The sequence below is a fragment of the Rhizophagus irregularis genome, chromosome 30 (assembly GCF_026210795.1).
Source record: "Rhizophagus irregularis chromosome 30, complete sequence".
In the NCBI taxonomy this organism is placed as follows: Eukaryota; Fungi; Glomeromycota; class Glomeromycetes; order Glomerales; family Glomeraceae; genus Rhizophagus; species Rhizophagus irregularis.
This window is the reverse complement of record NC_089458.1, coordinates 2,273,018-2,292,619: the sequence shown is the minus strand read 5'-3', so window position 1 is coordinate 2,292,619 and position 19,602 is coordinate 2,273,018. Positions and strand designations below refer to the sequence as shown.

The 19,602-nt window shown below is 35.5% G+C and overlaps 10 protein-coding genes across 10 annotated transcripts; all 10 read left to right on the top strand.

Moving 5' to 3' along the window:
• Positions 1 to 26: 26 nt before the first annotated feature.
• OCT59_021907 (uncharacterized protein) lies at positions 27 to 1,589 on the top strand (the record flags this gene model as incomplete). The annotated part of the gene is made up of 1 exon (XM_025326899.2): positions 27 to 1,589. The coding sequence occupies one exon, from the start codon at positions 27 to 29 to the stop codon at positions 1,587 to 1,589; it is 1,563 nt and encodes a 520-aa protein (XP_025173898.2).
• Positions 1,590 to 1,703: 114 nt separating this feature from the next.
• Positions 1,704 to 2,261, top strand: OCT59_021906 (uncharacterized protein; the record flags this gene model as incomplete). The annotated part of the gene is made up of 1 exon (XM_066146828.1): positions 1,704 to 2,261. One exon carries the CDS (start codon positions 1,704 to 1,706, stop codon positions 2,259 to 2,261), a length of 558 nt encoding a protein of 185 aa, XP_066005929.1.
• Positions 2,262 to 3,948: 1,687 nt separating this feature from the next.
• Positions 3,949 to 6,087, top strand: OCT59_021905 (uncharacterized protein; the record flags this gene model as incomplete). Its single annotated transcript, XM_025330546.2, has 1 exon — positions 3,949 to 6,087. One exon carries the CDS (start codon positions 3,949 to 3,951, stop codon positions 6,085 to 6,087), a length of 2,139 nt encoding a protein of 712 aa, XP_025173900.2.
• A 981-nt stretch (positions 6,088 to 7,068) lies between these two features.
• Positions 7,069 to 7,531, top strand: OCT59_021904 (uncharacterized protein; the record flags this gene model as incomplete). The annotated part of the gene is made up of 2 exons (XM_066146827.1): positions 7,069 to 7,076; positions 7,153 to 7,531. 2 exons carry the CDS (start codon positions 7,069 to 7,071, stop codon positions 7,529 to 7,531), a joined length of 387 nt encoding a protein of 128 aa, XP_066005928.1.
• Positions 7,532 to 7,572: 41 nt separating this feature from the next.
• OCT59_021903 (uncharacterized protein) lies at positions 7,573 to 8,654 on the top strand (the record flags this gene model as incomplete). Its single annotated transcript, XM_025319432.2, has 2 exons — positions 7,573 to 8,498; positions 8,594 to 8,654. 2 exons carry the CDS (start codon positions 7,573 to 7,575, stop codon positions 8,652 to 8,654), a joined length of 987 nt encoding a protein of 328 aa, XP_025173902.2.
• A 703-nt stretch (positions 8,655 to 9,357) lies between these two features.
• On the top strand, positions 9,358 to 10,464 carry OCT59_021902 (uncharacterized protein; the record flags this gene model as incomplete). The annotated part of the gene is made up of 1 exon (XM_066146826.1): positions 9,358 to 10,464. One exon carries the CDS (start codon positions 9,358 to 9,360, stop codon positions 10,462 to 10,464), a length of 1,107 nt encoding a protein of 368 aa, XP_066005927.1.
• A 1,123-nt stretch (positions 10,465 to 11,587) lies between these two features.
• OCT59_021901 (uncharacterized protein) lies at positions 11,588 to 12,526 on the top strand (the record flags this gene model as incomplete). Its single annotated transcript, XM_066146825.1, has 1 exon — positions 11,588 to 12,526. The coding sequence occupies one exon, from the start codon at positions 11,588 to 11,590 to the stop codon at positions 12,524 to 12,526; it is 939 nt and encodes a 312-aa protein (XP_066005926.1).
• Positions 12,527 to 13,322: 796 nt separating this feature from the next.
• OCT59_021900 (uncharacterized protein) lies at positions 13,323 to 13,719 on the top strand (the record flags this gene model as incomplete). Its single annotated transcript, XM_025326900.1, has 2 exons — positions 13,323 to 13,329; positions 13,397 to 13,719. The coding sequence occupies 2 exons, from the start codon at positions 13,323 to 13,325 to the stop codon at positions 13,717 to 13,719; spliced, it is 330 nt and encodes a 109-aa protein (XP_025173905.1).
• A 644-nt stretch (positions 13,720 to 14,363) lies between these two features.
• Positions 14,364 to 15,548, top strand: OCT59_021899 (uncharacterized protein; the record flags this gene model as incomplete). Its single annotated transcript, XM_066146824.1, has 2 exons — positions 14,364 to 14,861; positions 14,919 to 15,548. The coding sequence occupies 2 exons, from the start codon at positions 14,364 to 14,366 to the stop codon at positions 15,546 to 15,548; spliced, it is 1,128 nt and encodes a 375-aa protein (XP_066005925.1).
• A 1,341-nt stretch (positions 15,549 to 16,889) lies between these two features.
• OCT59_021898 (uncharacterized protein) lies at positions 16,890 to 18,693 on the top strand (the record flags this gene model as incomplete). Its single annotated transcript, XM_025326902.1, has 3 exons — positions 16,890 to 17,108; positions 17,490 to 17,959; positions 18,033 to 18,693. The coding sequence occupies 3 exons, from the start codon at positions 16,890 to 16,892 to the stop codon at positions 18,691 to 18,693; spliced, it is 1,350 nt and encodes a 449-aa protein (XP_025173907.1).
• Positions 18,694 to 19,602: the final 909 nt, after the last annotated feature.

Genomic DNA, 19,602 nt, shown 5'->3' with positions numbered 1-19,602 from the left:
TATCTTCCATAAAAGTATTATCAATCATGTCGTCAAACCTTGAATTATTGGAACAACGCATTGCCAACCTTGAAGCTGAAAAAGACGAGCTTAAGGGCGAGAATGCTGAGCTTAAGAATGAGAATGCGAAATTGAAACGGATTATTGAGGAGAATGCCAGGCGTGATGCTGAGAATGCCGAACACAAGGTCAGAATCGAGGAATTGGAGAAAAATAGTGCAGATATTTCAGCCGAAAATGCTGAGCTTAAAGCCGAATTAGCCAAATTAAGACATGATTTCGATTCCTCCAACCTCACGAGGCCTCAGCAACCCCAGCATGTTACTAATGTGCAGAACTCATGCTCTGTTGAAGAAGATATATCTTCAGCTAAGCCCGAGAGACGCTTCGCTTCGAATGATATACCTGATCTTGTAATAGACCAGCATGTAGCTGATAACGCGGACATCGAGTCAATGGACACTTTCTTAGATGAGACATTTAAGAAAAGCGTTAGTGATGGGTTTAGGCAGAGGAATAGGGAAAAGAAATTGTTGCATGAATCAGCTACCCAGGACTTATCTGGTGTTTCAAATGAGACCACCTCTTCTGTAATAAAGGACGAAAAATCTCAATCACATAAGAAGAGGGAAGCGGAGAATATTGTACAGGATGTGTTTGATTTCACAGCCACTTCGGCACCTGAGAAAAATCATATGACTGAAATTTCCATGACGGCCCGTCACGAAAAATCTGATATGGATAATCCCCCAAATATATTACAAAATCTAGCCTGCTTAATCCAAGAAGCATGGGATGCGAAAGATGAAGCAATTCTAGCTAACCAAAAAGAATTATTGTGTTGGTGTTCCTATATTGTAGAATTCAATAAAAAGACCACAGAGTTTATGACCGAGTATAAAATTGGCGAGAAAAAAGCGAAAGGTATGATTTATGACAATCTTATTAAACTCCTTCGTCCTGGTACTAAACGTAATACATTACTAAAACAAACTCAGAGAGCAAGAGACATATACAAATTATTTGAGAAAATAGGAATTGATAAAATTAAGTATATCACAACGTATAGTGCGAATTCTATATCGGAATTATCTGATAGTCAAATTCAAACTATTGTTGATTATTTCTCCAAGAATCCAAACACTGAATTACCAGATGATCGGGATGGCACTATTATCGATTTCGAAGAGGATATTTCGAATGATCAGGATAATGTATTGGTTTCAGCAACGCGGGCTGAGGTAAGCATTCCAACTGCGCCTATTCCATTAACTCATGTCTCCAATTCTTCAGGTGATTCCTCCAGCTCGAAAAAATTGGATGCCAAGGTAAAGGTGGTGCCACCTATTCCTCAACCCGAGACTCTAGTCCATGACCGTTCCTATTTTCGCAACAAGACATTGGATCAATATCCTAATTTATATAGAGAATTTAGTAGTGAAGATTTTGATTATTATGGAATTAATGACGAGACATTATGCCCATTATGCAAGTTAGATCATGATGATGAGGAAGGTATAGATGGTATGTATAAATCCGGATCTTACTTTATTAAATGTGAACAGCGCGAAATTGAGATAACTGCATAGTCTCATTACCTTGCGGGAGATGATCTAACTATTTTTTTGGAAATATGATAAGAAATATTAGACAGCTTTCTATCCGGGGATTTAAATTGATCTGTGATCATAGAAAAAGGAAACATGAGCAAATCCAATAAAATATTAACTCCCGAATACCTGGATTGGCATGCCAAATTAACTGGGTTACCAAGTGTTTTGACAGATAGGATTCAGTCCAGCTTATACAAAAAATATAAAAAAGAAACTGGGTATGAGCCATGGCAATTATCAGAAGATCGCCTCATAAATTCAAAGCCAGAAAACAAAGTATCCAATTTATCTTTTCCCTCCTCCGGTGAGCAATGTGAAGAAAAAGGGCCTATCACTTATGAAACCAAACCCGATCCAGAATTGATTATCAAATCTGTCTTAGAGCACTTCCCATACTTGAAATTCGGAAATAGTTTTAGAGGGATTGATAATTATAATTTTACATCACCTCAGCCGCGGAGCTCACCATGTCCTATTTGCGATAGAATACATGGGAATTATGGATTACATGGCAAGTGGTACTGCGAAGATGGGAATCAGTTCCCTTATGATCCTGAATTAGCGAAGTTCTATTCTCAAGATAAGTTGGAATATTGTCTTACCTGCAACACTTCAAGCAATAAACTAAAGTTCGCAATTGTGGCTTAGACCAGTCATGTGAGAGACTATCACCCAGCGCAGTGACGAAAGATAATAAGCAGTATGAAAAAATGCTGGCGAAAAAAAAATATTACTTCCGGACAAGATATTTATCCAGTTAAGATGGATTTACTTTCGGTTGTGTTATGCATTTGCAAGGAAGAAACAAGCTAATAGACAATTTTTTTCATTTAGGATTTCGAAAAATGTATTAGTATCACGGAAGGCTAGCAGTCGTTCACATGAAAATTTTTAGTTTAAGTAGTGTCATCATGTAGCCTGTATTATGTACTTTTTTCTTGTACAATCAGTAAAGCAAAGACCAAATTTACTAGTTATGGGGTTGTGGGAAGCATGTATGCTAATATTTTTTTCGATCAAGTTTATTGTAACAAAATCATTGATCCAAGAACCCGATAAATGCACAGTATCATTCATGTATCACGGGAACAAGAAACTGCGCATAATAATTTATTCTCAAACCTTCTCGCATATTCTCAAAATTCTTACGTATATTGTTAAAGAAAGGCCCCTTGATGATCTTTAAATATGGATAGCGTTAAATTCTTTTATTGTTAAATTAAGGAGAGGTGGTTGATCAGATTTTCGTGATGCAATCATATTAACGTAATTTCCCCAAAAGCGTATTCCAAAATCGATCCTGTAAATTATATAAAAAGATGATGTCCTAATTAGTGAATCTTTTTATCCGCCTCATGCAAGTAAAATAAAAATCAAATAAAACTAATAAAACCAATCTAACTTACCATTATTTGCATCATTGATATTAACAATCAAGCGAACTCGTATTTTCCGCAAAGTAATAATAAAGTAAGTTGTTTATTGCTCGGCTAACTTCTTGAGACATGTCATTACGATGTTAATCGATTTTTCTGTCTCTATAGATGTTCCAAAATAAAACGGATATATTACTCTTCTTGCTATGTATCGGCATTCTGATCTTCGCCGAGAAAATCACTGACCGTCATCACGCGTACAATAGACGCAGTGAAATTACTCACATGAATCTCGTCACATGCAATGGCACAGCAAAAGTCTGGTGCATCAAAAAATTTATCTTATATAAGCATCTTCACGTGCCAAATTCTTAAAACTTTGCGCAGTATCGTACTGGCGATAACGCAGAAAAAATTAAGCAATAAATATCTTGTGTATGAGGCGGAATGGAATTATGTGAAAATGAATCGTGATGGTAAGTGTAAATCATTATTGTATTATTTTTTTTTACCTCATTGCTAATACTTTCGTAATTATACTATAGGTTCGAAACTTCTTAATCTCAGAGAAGTTCTCTTTCGAGAAATAATATTTTGTATGTTTGGGGGAATATAGATAGAACTTCTATTGATTCTCACCCACACACTCTTTTACTATACTAGATAGCATCATACATTTAATTCGCTATCTTCGGTTTTTTACTGAAAATTCATTTGCATCGAAAATTTTTTTCACTTTTAATAAAAGTATTTTCATATCTGCGTTACAAATTGTTGTAACGCGCACGTGATCAAAATTCAGCAATTCTGATAATGTATTACCAATGAAAATGTAATAGATCATTATATGACATAAGTTTAAACGTAAATTTCCAGATTGTTCTGTGATTTATTTTTATCCTGGAGCACAGAGCACCACCAGTTCCTCCACCAGGCTTTTTGATTTTATACAACAAAAAATGGCTACAATTCTTATAAACTGCTTGTTTGTAGACGATTATTCTTACGAAGACATTTTTAAAATCAAAATTAAAGAAAATGAGACAGTCAGAAATCTCGTGGAAACAATCAAGAAAAGAAACATTGGTTTTGGCGAAGACGGACTCAATATTATAAAGATAGATCTTCCCCTTGGCACGCTAAGTGACAAACTAGCCCTCATAGAATCTAATTCTTTCGTCAACATTAAGACGTTTCTAGGAGGTGAAGAGTTGCCTTCAACAAAGCTTATCTCTGAGTGTTTTGATACTGGGGAACACTATATTGTCATCGATCCACCTTCTGGTCGTTTTACCTTCAAGAAATGTGTTAGTGAAAACAAGATCGTTGTTGGTGATAAAATTATCTACAATGATAATAATACTTGCTTAGAGGGTACAATTGTTAATATATCTAATACATTTCAAATCAAATGCACAAAGGTTTTAAAAGAATATTTTTTGGACTCATTTTCTAAGTTCATTAAACTTGCAATTTCGCCATATAACAACATAGAAAGCGATCATTGGAAAAACTTATCGATCGAATTATCAGAGTCGAAAGAAAAGTTTATCTGGCAAGACTTTCGTCATCGCATGCTTAACAGAAATTTAAAAGATACAGATCTAATTGATCTAACGTTAGAGAGAGAAAAAAAACATAATGAAGCGATCTCACTTGAAAAAATGGCAAAAACAGAAAAACATGATGCCAATGACATTATCTATAATAGAATTCGTCTTTGCCCGCCTAGTATTAAAAGTAGTGTAAATCCTACTGTTTCCTCGAAATTTTTCACAGTAGATGCGACCATTTCTTACGGACCCTCAGCTGATAAGCACGTTGAAGTTGAACAGTTACATAAATTACTCGTTGATAAGAAAGATTGTATTGACCGTGTACTGAAATCGCAACCAGTATATTATATCGGTCCCAGCTTTCATGGAGATTATAACTTTCCGTGCATTACCTGTTGGGTAACAGCGCCCTTAAGCGAATCAACTCTAGAGCAACTTGGGGGAATATATGATGGTGAATTTAAAGTTGTATACGAAATGATAGAAACAGCCGATTGCAAAAGTAACAGTGGCGGTGGTAGTACTTCAGGAGGACCCGGTAGAGCTGGTGGAAATAAGTCAAATGATAAGAAAAGACAAAGATTTGGAAAGGGAGAAAATGATGAAGATGAAGATGATGATAAAGATTATGGTGATGGTGATAGTGATGATGATGGCGGTGGTGGTGGTGGTGGTGGCGATGATGGTGGCCGTAGCAGTGATATTAAAAGGAGAAAAGTCATTAAAGTTTCTTCTGGAGCATCTGTTGAAAGTGAAGGTCACGTTCAAATATTTGGTATCCGTGTTCATTTCCATGCAAATATTTATAATGATGATGAATCTAATCGAATGCTTTTAATCAGTGCTGATATATCTGAATGTAGAGCAGGTCAATTGCTTAATCAAAATTGGAAGCAACTTTCCAATTTAGGTAGTGGTTATTATCTTGAATCTGTTACAATTAGCTTTTTTCCGATTACAGATGCAACTAATAACAGAAGTCCACTATATGAGCTAGAATATTACTCTCCAAAAATGAAAAATCGTACTGTTGAAAGTTTAGTAGGTACTGAGAAGCAAAGTAGTCTAGATCTTGGGGCATCATCAAAGGTCGGATTCCTAATGAAAAAATCTGAAAGTACCAAGATTATATCAGACGAATGGCGCTTGAAAACTGGGGGTTCTTGTATTACCGGGGATTATTGGACGTATGAATATGGAAAAAGGTCTCCTGATCAGGTTCAATTTGAACCTGGGAATCACACTAGTAAATGGCTTATTGGTGAAAAAATGTGTGGGTTCAGTGTCAAAATAACTCAAGTATTACGCTTTAACTTTACTGCCGTTGGCGTAGTCAATAAATTGATAGACATTAAGCCTAAGCTGGTTATGTGTCCCAAGGTTTCTCATACCCTTGAAATTAATTTCAACGGCCTTGAAGATTTTAATGAAAAATTTATGTCACTTGAACGTTTTCGTAGTGATGAGAATCTTATATTCACTGTAAATAATAATACATGTACTGATGTGACTGCCAAGACAAATTCTGGTTTTGTAAAATAGAAAATTGTTAGCATGAAATGGTATCATTTTGTAATAATTCATAGCTATAAATAAAAGATTTTATTATTTTCGATATTGTCATAAAAAAAATTTATGTACGTAAAAAAGAGTGAATTAAATATAAAAAATAAATTAAAGACTAATCATGAGTCGGAAAATTTGGAAAGACTTGGAAAACCGTTACCATCAGTAACGATCCAAATCATGTGACTTCGGTAACAGTTTCCTCCTCCGGTCAGGTAAGTAAATCTAACAAAACCCGACTCTATTTTAACTAATGATCCAGAAGAAACACGAAAACATATCATGGGTTAGTTTTAGAGCGCTTTCCTTATTTTTAAGGAATAGTGACAGATCTAATCTATATACAATGGAGATCATAAAGAAAAAACCCTTTTCTCTTCTTGGAAAAAGAAATAAAGCAACAATTTATATCTAGCTCTCTTTTTCTGAATATCGTTTGCCTATCGCTGATCATGAATGTAGTGAATTATTGGGTAAATGGGTTGCGGTAACTATTGCGGAGAACGAATTTATCGTCTCAAATGCTGGAATGATCTTCAGGGTGGAATCCGATCCAGAAGTGATCACCAAATCAAAGTACGACAAAATTACACAGCTCCCTCAGTATTTTTTTCGCAAATAAAATTCATCCTCACTTATGCTAGTTTGCACCAATAATATTTCACCAAAAATACTATAAAAGCTGAAACATGTTTATCACTTTGCTTTGCCTCGTTAAAGGAAATACTCTAGCGAACGCTTTTCCTGTCGATATTAATAAGGACCAGCTTGTTGGACACCTCAAGGACGCTATTAAGGCGAAAAAAGCACCCAAGTTTGACAATTTTCCCGCAGACGGGCTTAAGCTATGGAAAAAGGAAATTCCTGATGATCGCGACGATCTCTTAAGCAATCTGACCCCTTGCAACAAAAAAGATTTCGAAATATTTTCCAGACTCACCTCTGAGGAGCATATCCATGTCATTGTAAAATTGCCACGTAAGTGTCTGGTATAGTCTGTGCAAAGCGCCTTAACGGCTAATTTTTCGTCATTTGCCCTAGTAATAATAACACATATTCGTTTCCAGTTCTCAGCTTGGAAGAGGCGTTGTCGTGTATTCCACCACCTATAACATATTTTCCAGACTGCGTTACCTTGAAGACCACTACTAAGGCTGTAGGTGACCCGCCGGCAAGTGTGCAACTTTGGGACGACTTTTTTGATAAAGTGAATCAATTCCACTTCGACCAACAGCCGATATTTGAGAGGCCGAGATTTGATGATAGATTTGTTATAGTCGATGAAGAGGATGTTCGTAATGCCATAAATTTCAATATATGTATGGTATTGAATGATCTTACAGGACCAGACTACGTATATTCAAGAAAATCTACTGACAACCGCAACCAGATTTCAACTGTCATCTCGTGGGTTCATTGATCTTAGTGATTGAGGCTAAAAGAAAGCATGTTTTAGAAGATATGGGCGAAGAAATATTTCCCGAATTTTATCAGACGAGTAAAGGCGGGGATGTAATTCAGCAAATCTACAATTATATGGGAGGAAACGAACTTAGATATGGTATTCTCACCACCTATGATAATCACTGGTTTCTACGCCGAGAGCATGCAAAGCTTTGGATCTCAAAAACCCTTCCACTGAAATCTGAATTTCCACCGGTACTCAAGGCGTATGCATATCTAACTCGACAGGCGAAAGAGAATCCTAAGTCTCCTAAACCTCAAGTAGTAGTACCGGTTCAAGGGGACAATGATTCACATACTCTTCGGTCACACTCAAAGTCATCGTCCAACTCCTTATTAAATCAACAACAATCTTCCAGTACCTTTGTGAATCAACAATCATCTTCTAACACTTCTGTTAAGCAGAACAATTATAGCTTCTCAGACTTCAAGTTCAAGAGCATATTAGGTGAAGGACGAAGTGGAAAAACCCTCCTATGCGAATTTCGTGGAGATATGATTGCTCTGAAGAGTGCAGACTTATCGAAGGTCCCTTCGTATGTCCTGGAAGAAATGCAGAAAGAAGTTGAGATTTATAAAGACCTCGCTGATATTCAAGGCAAGTATATCCCCAAGTTGGTCTGTTATGGATATTATGGAGGAGGTATGAGCTTCGTTATCAGCATGACTATTGTCGGCACTTCGTTGAGCGACCAAAAAATAAAGAAACAGCAAAAAATAAGGGCTATTAAGGGATTAGAAGCGATCCACAAGCATGGCATCCTCCACAATGACATTCGGGAGGAAAACATCTTAATTAACGATGACGGTGGCGTCTATCTGATTGACTTCGGTATGGCAAGTCGAGAGGACACAAAAAAGAAGAGAAAGCTTTTCAAGGAGGAACAGCTCAAATACTCTAACTTGCTAGATAGATATAATACGTAAGATTTATTATTTCGCAAATTCCTATTTCTTGCAATCTTGCGAAGCGCCTTAACGGCTAATTTCTTATAATTAATAATCATGTATTTTACAGACATTTCGTAAAGAAGGAGGGGCGAATTTCCAAGTCACGTAAATGTCAGGTGGTTAGTTAGACTGTAGAGATATACATTAGACATTTAGTATAGAAGCGTCATGTATCAGTTGTATCACGGGCTAAGTCCCGATCTTGTATTTATTTTTGCATGTATGTATATTAATAAAAATTTTTCTTGGCAAATGTCATCCGAGCTTGAATTATTGAAACAGCGTATCACTGAACTTGAGGCTGAGAATGTTGAGATTACAGAGCTCAGGAAGGAGAATGCAGAGCTTAGAAAGGAGAATACTGATTTTAGAATGAAGTTCGCTAACTTTGAGGCTGAGAGAGCTGAACTTAAACGCAAGATTGCCGAGACTCTAAGAATGACTGAAAAAGAGAGAACGAGGCGTGATGCTGAAAATGTCAAACTCAGGGCCACAATCGAGGAGTTGAGGAAAAATAATACTAAAGAGAGCGCTGAGCTTAGAGATAGAATCACGAAAGTGGAACAAAACCAGTCGCTAAATGATAATTCTTCTAACAACAGTTTACCTAGCTTCAATTCAGTTGCAGATCAGGTGCCAACGGTAACGCATCACGAGAAACCATTGGTGGATACTTCATTACCTAAAGACAAGGAAACGGATGCTTTCTTGGATGAGGAGTATAAGAAAAAGGTTAGTAATGAGATTAGGCAGAGAAATCGAGAAAAGAAACTTTGCTTTAGCACCTCCGGCCAAACCCAAGAGTCCCTTCCAACACATCCTGAAGAGAAAATGTCTCAAGATCTCAACTCGGTCACTCAGCCATGCAATAGCACGTCATCGGAAGAAAAGATATGTAGCGAACTGGATTCAAAGTGTAAGAAGGGGAAGAGTGTGGACAAGCTTAAGCAAGAATTATTTGCTTCGGAGTTGTCTTCACAAGAGCCATCAATAGAACAAAATCATGTGACCGAAATTTCCGAGGCATTATGTCCCGAAAAAGTTACCTCTGATAAATCTAGCATTGATGAGGCCTCACAACATCTAGCTCAGTTATGCGATAAAGCTTTTGATGCTGAAGATAAAGCAAATCGAGCTAATCAGGAAGAAATTTTATGCTGGTACCTCTATGCGAAAGATTTCATAATTCAGCTCAATGGAATCATAGAAAGTAGTGGAGGTAAATTCGGTGAAAAGAAGGCAAGAGGCTTACTGTATGATTCCATTACAAAACAGCTTAATTTGCTTCGTAAACAGAGATCCCAAGAAATGGGGTTACAGCTTCGAGATGTATCACGAGATAGTTTACGCAAGAAAACCCAGAGAGCTGAGAAAGTCTATAAATTTATCGAACAAGTGGACCTAGATAAAATCAAGTATATCAAATCTTATAGTGCAACTTCTATTTCAGAGCTTACTAATGAGCAAATTCAAGATATTATAGATTATGGAATATCTTCGGAAAAATTACCTCTGGTAACGGATCATGTGACTGAAATTTCTGAGACATTATGTCCCAGAAAAAATTTGCCTGAAAATACTCCCGATCAGAATAATGTATTGGAGGTCTTGTCTCCAAAGGAATCAACTGCACTTATTCCATTAGCCCATCCCTCTAATTCTTCTGATAATTCCAAGGAAGAGGAGGGTTCGTGGTTTGATGAAAATATGTTTTTCAATGAGGCGAATCCCACTAAAGTGAACATCACCACTTCAGACGATGATGACTCCAATTCTAGCGATTCTGAAGAAGAGATGCCGGATGATGATGGATATAATGGTTACGGTGGATATAATGAATATGGTGAATGTGATAGAGGTTATTATTATCATGACGGAAGATACGAAAGAAAAAGCTCACCAATGATGAATCCTATTATCTCTCCGGTAACCGCCTAGAAGAATTATTGGGCGAATCAATTACTCGCATTGACTGAATTATGCGAATTCGTATATTTCTTTTTTTTTCGAATCATGTGGGTGGCTTAGATATGATGCATAGTAAAACGTCATCCGCAATAATTACGTCACTGGCTCATGTGAATCCGCAGAATATGCTAGGCGCAGTAATACGTCACCGACATCCGCAATCGTCATTTTTGCTGAAGGCGCTAAGACAGAAAATCTATTAATAAACCAATATTTTTGTTGCTATGATGAACTTTCCCCAAAGTTCTGGTATGTTCTATATCGCTTATTACGCAGTTCTGAATTACTAATAAAAAAACCGCATCCCTGATTTACATTTTGCGGATCATAAGACAGGGCATCATTAAAAAGACAATCAAAATGGAAATAGAGCGATGATTTACAGATTTAAACAGTATATTTTTATTATCCTAGTTTTGTTAGCGCATTCAAATTATATATACAGGTTAATCACATATTAATCCGTTTTTTGAATAGGAATTAGTTGTACATGTGCGATTCGTCATTTACAGACCTCGATCCATTCATTTTATATTCCTTTTTTGTGATTACAATTGAAATAGGGGTTGTGAACTCAAACAAAGATGCGCCTACATGCACCACATGCGATCTTCTATTTCGCAAGAGATCTTAGAAATAAATGGAAAATTTTGAGACATGGCATTGCTCTATTAGTATTAATATTAAGTTGTCATAAAACCGTAATTCGTCGGATTTAATTTTAAGCCGTATTGTTAAATTCAGGGAGAGACATTTGTTATTATTAGACGGGATCCAGGCCGTCATTTTATTGCTTTAGGTGGAAAAAATATAATTATGAAAAAATGTAATAATGACAAGTACACATAATGAAGCAACGTAATTTTTTATTTGATCTATTTAAATCAGGTTAAATTCTCTTTTTGCGCGTAGTAGGCATACAGTATAAAATAAACCTTTTTCCCAGCGCATTTACGCAAGATAACTATTGCTATAAAAAAATCAAGCGTTAATATCTAAAAAAACTTGATCCACCAATAAAATCTCAATAAAATTACTACGCATCAATTTACCTAATCATGTCCAGTTTGTCATTGCTCAACTCTTTGGAGTCATGCCTTTTTTGACCTTAACCGCTGTTTTTTTGTTCATTGGTCCAGTGTTAATCATAGGGATCGCTACCGTGTGGTCAAATCTCAAACAAAAAATTTCCGATGAACTTTTCGCACATGTCATCAAAATTCTCATCGATCTTGGTATACTAAATAATATACCAAAAAGGTCACTTCATGACCAGATCTTTACTGAACTTAACGATAAATTTGACACATGTATTTCCGATATTAATTCTACTTTCACTGCGAAGCTTGACAGAATCAATAATGAACTTAATAATAAACTTAACGAAGAAGTTAATGCCAGGTTCAGCAAGATTAATACTGAACTTAATAGTAAACTTACTGTGGAAGCCGAAAAAAACAAGGCACGTGATGATGACTTCACTAAGGAGACGCAAAAAATCTTTTCAATGATCAGTACTGTTACCAAAAGGCTTGATAGGATCGAAGAAGCCTGCCATAATGATTTTGGAAACATTTCGTCTGAATTTACATCAATCAAAGCTTCTATTGAAATTCTTCAAAATGATTTGGCCCAACGTTATGCGGTTGTCCGAAGAGCCGATTTTGATCAACAAAGCGTGTCCAATGAATCTGAAACTAATGGATCTGGACTGGGAAGTTCGCTAGACTCTGCCTCAGCTTCAACTAGTTCAAGCTCTTCATCTGAAGGTTCCAATTTATCTGGAATTTTTGATATTACTGGAGACATTAAAATTCGCTTTAAACAACACTTTGATCGACTTATGAAGGCGAGGAATTATACTGTTGATGAGATGTGTTTCTCGGTAGTAGTTGATATTCGTAGTCTTGGAGGGAATATTAAAATCTCAACAGTGAAAAATTTTTATGGTGGTGTTGGTCGCAGTACAGTTCCTACTGTTAATCAGATAAACGCATGGGTAAATAGTTTTAATAATAATAATGCGGAGTAGTGAGAAGGAACTGCCATATTATTGGTTTAGGGGCCAGCGTAATTCCTCCCTTTAAACGAGATCTACTCCAATATTTTCTATTAGTTTCATTTTTTACTTAGCCGGCCGGTCCTTTCTCATTGCTTTACGAAAAAATGAAAAAAAATATAATAAAGATTTCACTTTGAATTTTTTAAAAATGTGTGCATGTTTTATGCGTATATAATAAATATAATGTAATCTACTGTGCCTATGATATATGAGAAAATGTAATACTAACAATTTTTTATTCAGTTTATGAATTGTATGTATGTACAGTATATGCGTTGGAATATGTAAATTGGCAAAAAGTAATAGAATCGATTGTGTTACCAATTGCAGTAAACGCGGAATGAATTTTCCGAAGATCCGAGTAATAGATAGCCCAAGTTTGAATGAAAGTTCTAATTTGAGCTATCATTTTCTTAGAAAACGCCTAACACAGGATGTCATTTCTCTTTCTCTTATCTACGAAAAAAACGCCCAATTTTGAAATGAAAGTCCTAACGCAGGATGTCATTTTCTTTTATCTTATCTACGAAAAAAACGCCCAATTTTGAAATGAAAGTCCTAATGCAGGATGTCATTTTCTTTTATCTTATCTACGAAAAAAATGCCCAATTTTGAAATGAAAGTCCTAATTCGAGCACTCATTTCAATTAGTCATTGTATTCATATATATATACTTTAAATTTTCTGTTCATTATTTGCAGTTTCTTCCCAATACTGTAAATAAGTACATTACTTTTTTTAAATTTTTTACTTCAAAACTAAAAGAATGTCTGGTTAGTCTAATTCATAACTGGGTTGGTTTTTTCTTTATTTTCTAAAATTTTCATCATTTTTTTCCAGGACCACCTACCGCACGACTTGTCAGAGCAGGCACTGGTTTCACTGGTGGTATTACTTTGGGAGCGACTGTAGGAAGGGCGGGTGGACCGGTACTCGAAATTGTAGGTGGTTTTGCTGGCGCTGTTGCAGGAGCCGGTTTGGGATATGGAGCTGGGGTACTTCATGATCATTTAAATACTCGTGGAAATGCTAATTCAGCAAATCAACAAGAAGCTGGTCAATCAGGTGCTTCCAATGTGGGCAACAGCAGTATCCCACTTGATACCCTTGAAATCTTGAATAGTACCAGAGTGATTCCTGTTAATCCTACAAACTCTACCTAATCCTAATCCTACAAGTTCTTCTACAAGCTCCCGTCATAGCTGAAGATTAGGTATGTGGTCTTATCCAGAATTTCTCAAACAAAGGCAGTAATTAACGTTGTAAACTTTATTTTTAGAAAACATTATTATTATGTAACTGCAATATGTATTTATAATTTATTTTTGTATCATGATTTGTGATTCTTAAACTTTACATAAATTGAATAATAAAAGTATTTGTTCGCCAACATCGGTTTGACCTTTTTAACTTTATATGTGATGTATTCGACAATATACATGTAAAATATAAATGTGTACACAGAATTGAGAATGTTCTGGAAACCTCCTGGAGGATGATCTCGGATCACAATCTACACAGCAGATCTCTCATGTTCAAAAAGGTGTTCTTTCCTGAGATCCACAAACCGCATGTATAAAATTAGCATATGACCCTATATAAATCCGTTAGCTTTACTAACAATAAAAATGAATTTGGGTTTAACAGTATGTAGTCTCACTAAATCGGCTACAAATCAATAAAATCGCTATAAATTTGAATTATGATATTATTTAGTATAGGTTGATAAAGAATCGATATAACACACTGAAATTGCTATAATTCGTTAAAACGTATAAATCACTAAGATCAGTTATAAACCATAAAAATGGATAAAACTAATTACTATTCTGGTTTAAATCCTATAGTAGTGCAGGCGTTGAACAATCTGCAATATAGGTATAGTGGTGAAACACCAGAAATGTGGTATTCTCGTGTTCGTTATCCATTCAAGAAATTTCTCGAATATAACCCAAAATACTTCTCGAAGAATGGGTTTATCCAGATGATTGAAAGATCATATATAGATGGGGAATTTAAAGCTGGAAGACGCTCATTTCATATTTATTGCACTGTATGCGACTCCTTAGTAATTATTCGTGAAAATACCATCGAATGTGCTAATGATCACCTGAATAAATGTATTACTAAAACTGCTAAAAGGCTTATTACATATTCTAAACCTGTACAGAAAAATGTGAAAAAAATAGTATCAGAATTAAGTGATGATGAAATTAATGAAATTTATGATAGTATTTATTTTAGATACAGAAAAAGCTCTGAATGTTATTGCTCTCGTGCTTCAAAAGAAATTAGGAAAAGTACTGTATATCGATTAATTAACAGTACAAAAGCTATCCAGCGGGCTTGAAGAACTTTCAAGTTGAGACCTGAAACATGGGCGAAACAAGTTTGGAATATCGTGAGGAATGATGGTACTCCCGATAGGAAGAAATATTTAGGTATATTTTCACTAGTTGAAAGGAGAATAAACCCCCAGACTCAAGAAGAATATGATTTGCATACCGATGAATATGTCAATGGCCTTAAAAAAGCATTTAACGAAAATATTGCTCAAAAATATATTAAAAAATATCTAGCCGAACGGGCCACAGGGTACAAGGAATATGATTATTATCATCCTAGTTATTGGGCAGAAATGAAGAAATTCCAGTTATATAATCGCCTAAATACTGTAGCATATATAGTTACTTTTATAAAATTGCATCAGCAAGGCTATAGAATCGTTACTTATGGAGATTGGTCCCTTATGTTAAAATGTCTAGCAAATCCTGAATATCACCGTATTAGTAAAGTAAATAATAATATTGTTGTAAACTTTGTTAAAAGTTCAGAATATGCACGATATATGTGTAAAAAAGCAGGCAAACAATATCTATGTGATTCGCTAGAAATCGACTATTTCAAATCTGAATATTCTACTATTATCGAGGGAAAGTCTAGTATAATAGATTTCTCAGATTTTAACAATAATTGTGAGTATGTGCAATGAGTTTTCCAAGTCTTAAATTCTTTACTAAAATAGTATAGTATATTTCATATTCATGTATAATTATTTAGCCAGGTACTTTATTTGTAAGGCGCTTTGCGAAATAATACAATATAATGAATTAATTTATTTTTTGTGCTATCCAATAAAATGTATAACTAGAATTCAGTATGTAATCTGCATGGGTGATCACCTAGTGAAATTGTGGAATGCTTCATATATATGGAGAAAATCGCTATGCATGATCTGCCTATTCTGGGTTAGATCCTCTAATATATAACTATTTTTAGTGAAGTATTTCAGGAAGATTAATGAAGCGATCTTGGGAATTCTTGATTCCTAAATACTATAATTATGGCTTTAAAAATTTCTATGCAACAGTTATCCAACGAGCTTATAGGAATTACAAGAAGAGACCCGAATCTTTGGCAAAACAAGTTTGGGAGGCGGTGAGGAATGATGGTACTCCTGATAGAAAGAAATTCTTAGGTATACTTGGGTATTATCAGAAGGTAAAAAATCCTGAGACGCAAGAAGAATATGTTATAGCTTGCGAAGAGTTTTATGCTTATTTTAGAAAATATTACTCAAAATACATTGGAATAATTAATCCAATCAAATTAACCCCACCATATGAGGAGTATGTTTATTGTTCTTCTAGTAGATGGATAGAAGCTAAGAAACATCAGTTAGAACGACGATTGAATAGGGCAACATACGGGCCCACTCCTGATTTCTCAGGAAGATTTTTGTTAGAATTGCTATCTACTATTAACTATTATCATATAAGACAAATGCCAGTGTGGCGTGCGACATAAATTAGCACGTTTTGCGATCCTCGTTAAAGGGTATATGATGTAATAAGTGATACACCGCCCAAATCAGCTGTAGCTCTGTGTGACTGCTTGTGCGACAAATTAATTTTCACACATAAGAAATCGATCCCCAAAATATTTCGAATTTTTTTCCTATCTATCTGAATAGCATTTATTTATGAGTTTATTTCCTCCAGAGCTACAGGTTATTCCTACAACCTATTCCTACTAGATTTCGACTGGAGTTATATCTATATAATGTTGCCGGGTCTTAGTATTAAGCGGTCGGGTGAAAAAAAAGTTCGTATATGCATTATCCCCAACGCATTTGAAAATGTCGAGATCTTCAATGCACATTCCACATGCTCTTATTCTCTAACACAAAATTTTGGCGTAAAGTGCCTCGCATATTTCTCCTATCTCTTCCCCCCAACATGAATGCGAGTTAGAGAGACATCAAATGGAATCATTTAAAAGGTACCTATGGCATTTGTTTCTTTTATTCTCTATTAATATTAACTACATTAACATGTCTTCCGAACTATATTCCAAAATTTATAATTTTTTAGTAACCGCTAATCAAGAACATATTACAGCCACCTCGGTCATTTATCAGGGAATAGAAGAAGATCCCTGGATTTCGCAAAATGATTTAAGAAGGGTTGTAGACCAAGCCATAGGGTTTGCTAGTAATCTATATACCGAAGAACCTTCGTGCCAATTAAAACTTCTCCGAATACTTCCCCAGGTTAGTTATAAAGCTTTATTAATATTTCTTTTCCACTAGATGACGATATTATGTGATCCACTCGCAGGAACGAGGTCTGAAATAATAGTATATTCATCCTATTAGCCTGCAACAAAAGGAACTATTCTTTGAACTGCATGGAGGGCGTTTAAACTATCGCTTATGTTTTAATCATTCCATTAGCTCTGCCCCAAGAATTTTTCTCGATGCATGAGGGGATGGTTAATTTATATTATGTAGTTATTTTAGTATCACACAAGGTTTCATCGGCGTGATGGCCACACTAAGATGATAACTTTGCATATGTACTGATAGCGCATGCATTTTTTAATGATGAAATTGGTATATTGCTGAAACTAACGCATCATCTGATTATATTAGTTTGAGATAGCTTTTGAAGGAGTCTGTAGTTTGCGTGATATAGGAGCGGTTAAAACGAATAAGGAAAGACCTCTTAACTCTGACGAGATTAAAAAAAATATAAATGAGCTGAAGGCCAAACTCAAGAAAAATACAACGACGCCGATTAACCAGCATCTATACTTTGGTATAGATAATGTGAATATTTCTGAATTATCATGGATGGACCCTCTAGCCAGTCAAGTAATTTCTGACAAGTCGGAAATTGTAAAGAAGTTGCCGGGCCAATTTAAGCATACTTTTATGAAGCCAGTACGACAAATGGTACCTTTATCTCTTCCGTCCGCAGTGAAAAGAAAATGTAATGAATTCGTTGCTACTTTCATTGAAAATCGTGAAATTGATCTTCCAAGAAAACTTATACATGATGGGACATGGAAAGAAACAGAAAACGAGCTTGCAATAATCGCGGAGAGAATTTTGGATACATTGTAAGTATTTTTTAATAATATTTTGTGATTTTTCACTCTCTGCTCACTGCTTATGTCTTGCCATTGATACTAGAAGCGATTCTTGGAATAATCCTGCATTTGGAGCGAATTTTGTGGAATCCCTGAATGAAGGTACTTACGTGACCAATGTGATAGTACCAGCGATTCGGGCAACATTGAAGAATCTTCCTCTAGGAAAATCCACATTCGTTAGTAGCTCTGAACGTCAAAGTAGTGCCAGTGCAGATAGGAAAGGCGATGGGCGATCTGGGAGACGGCCAGACGTTATGATCGTAATGAAACACAATGGGAAAAATTACGAACTTTTATTTACCGAATGCTCACGCTTATCATGTACAGCGCAAAAGGAAAGAGATGATCAAGTGAAGCTGTGGCGCGAGGTCAATGATGGCATGTACTGGACTCGTAAAAGTTGCAAACCTGATAAGGACGAATTTGGGATTATTGGGGTACAGATAGCTGGAAAGAAATTATATTTAAGTATCCTTATAAGGGATATGAGCGAGGTCCATCGATATTATCGTCTCCATGAATCAGAAATCCTGGTTCAACTTTCAGATCCGTCAATTGTAGAAAAATTCGTAGAATCATTACTGATATTGCGAAATATTCTAATCGTTAATATGAGTATACTATACAATGCACCTTTAAAAAGATCAAATCGGAATGTAGAAAAAAGCTCTACAGTTTCTTCACCTAAGCGAGATGACTAGAATTTTTTGTCTTGTATTTTATTATATATCCCAAATCCTACAATTGTAATTTAGTATTGTTATTTTAGCATAGAAAAAATTGTGGGTTATACCTGACCTTGTATTTTTATCTTAACATTAATAAAAATTTTTTCTTGGCAAATTTCAGCGAACTGAGTTCGCCCAAAATCACATGACTGATCGTTTCCTCAGGGAACTGTTTTTTATTTTTGAATATTAACATACTAATACTACATTACACAAGCATGCAACCTGAAATAGATGAGACCGATTCATTGAAAATATGCATTGCCAGGCTTGAGGTCAAAAATGCCGAACTTAGAAAGAAGTTTGCTGAGATTGAAGCCAGGAATGCTGAGCTTAAGGCCAGAATTGCGAAATTGGAAGATAATCAAACGCAGAATGAATTAATAAAAAATTTAATGTCTGTATCACATGATAAAACCGATAACATGATGGAGTTGCCGATCTGCTAGTCTGTCAGATGTGACGCAACTCGCGATATAGGCGCGTACCACTATAGTCTATAGATGGGTTTTGCATGCAAACTTTTTTTGCGCAAAACTATATCTAATAAAATGTTCCATTCCGACTATAGACATATTATTGATAGACTACCTGAAAGTCTTGTAAAGAGAGCGTGTGAGAAACTTTTGCACCATTCTAAAGATCCTGTTCCATTAGAATCTATTTTCAGAAAGTCTGAATGAATTGAATCTTATTTGAGACACACATTAGAGGTTTATGAGAATTCGTTAAATAGGAAGAAACGTAAAACTATGGCTCAGGAAAAAGTATTACGTCCTCAAAGCTGGCCAGAATGTAATGTATCCCCAGCATTACCGATTATACATGTTGTAGATAGTGGAGTCCAGACCGAAGAAATAGCCCATGATCATGAGGAAGAGA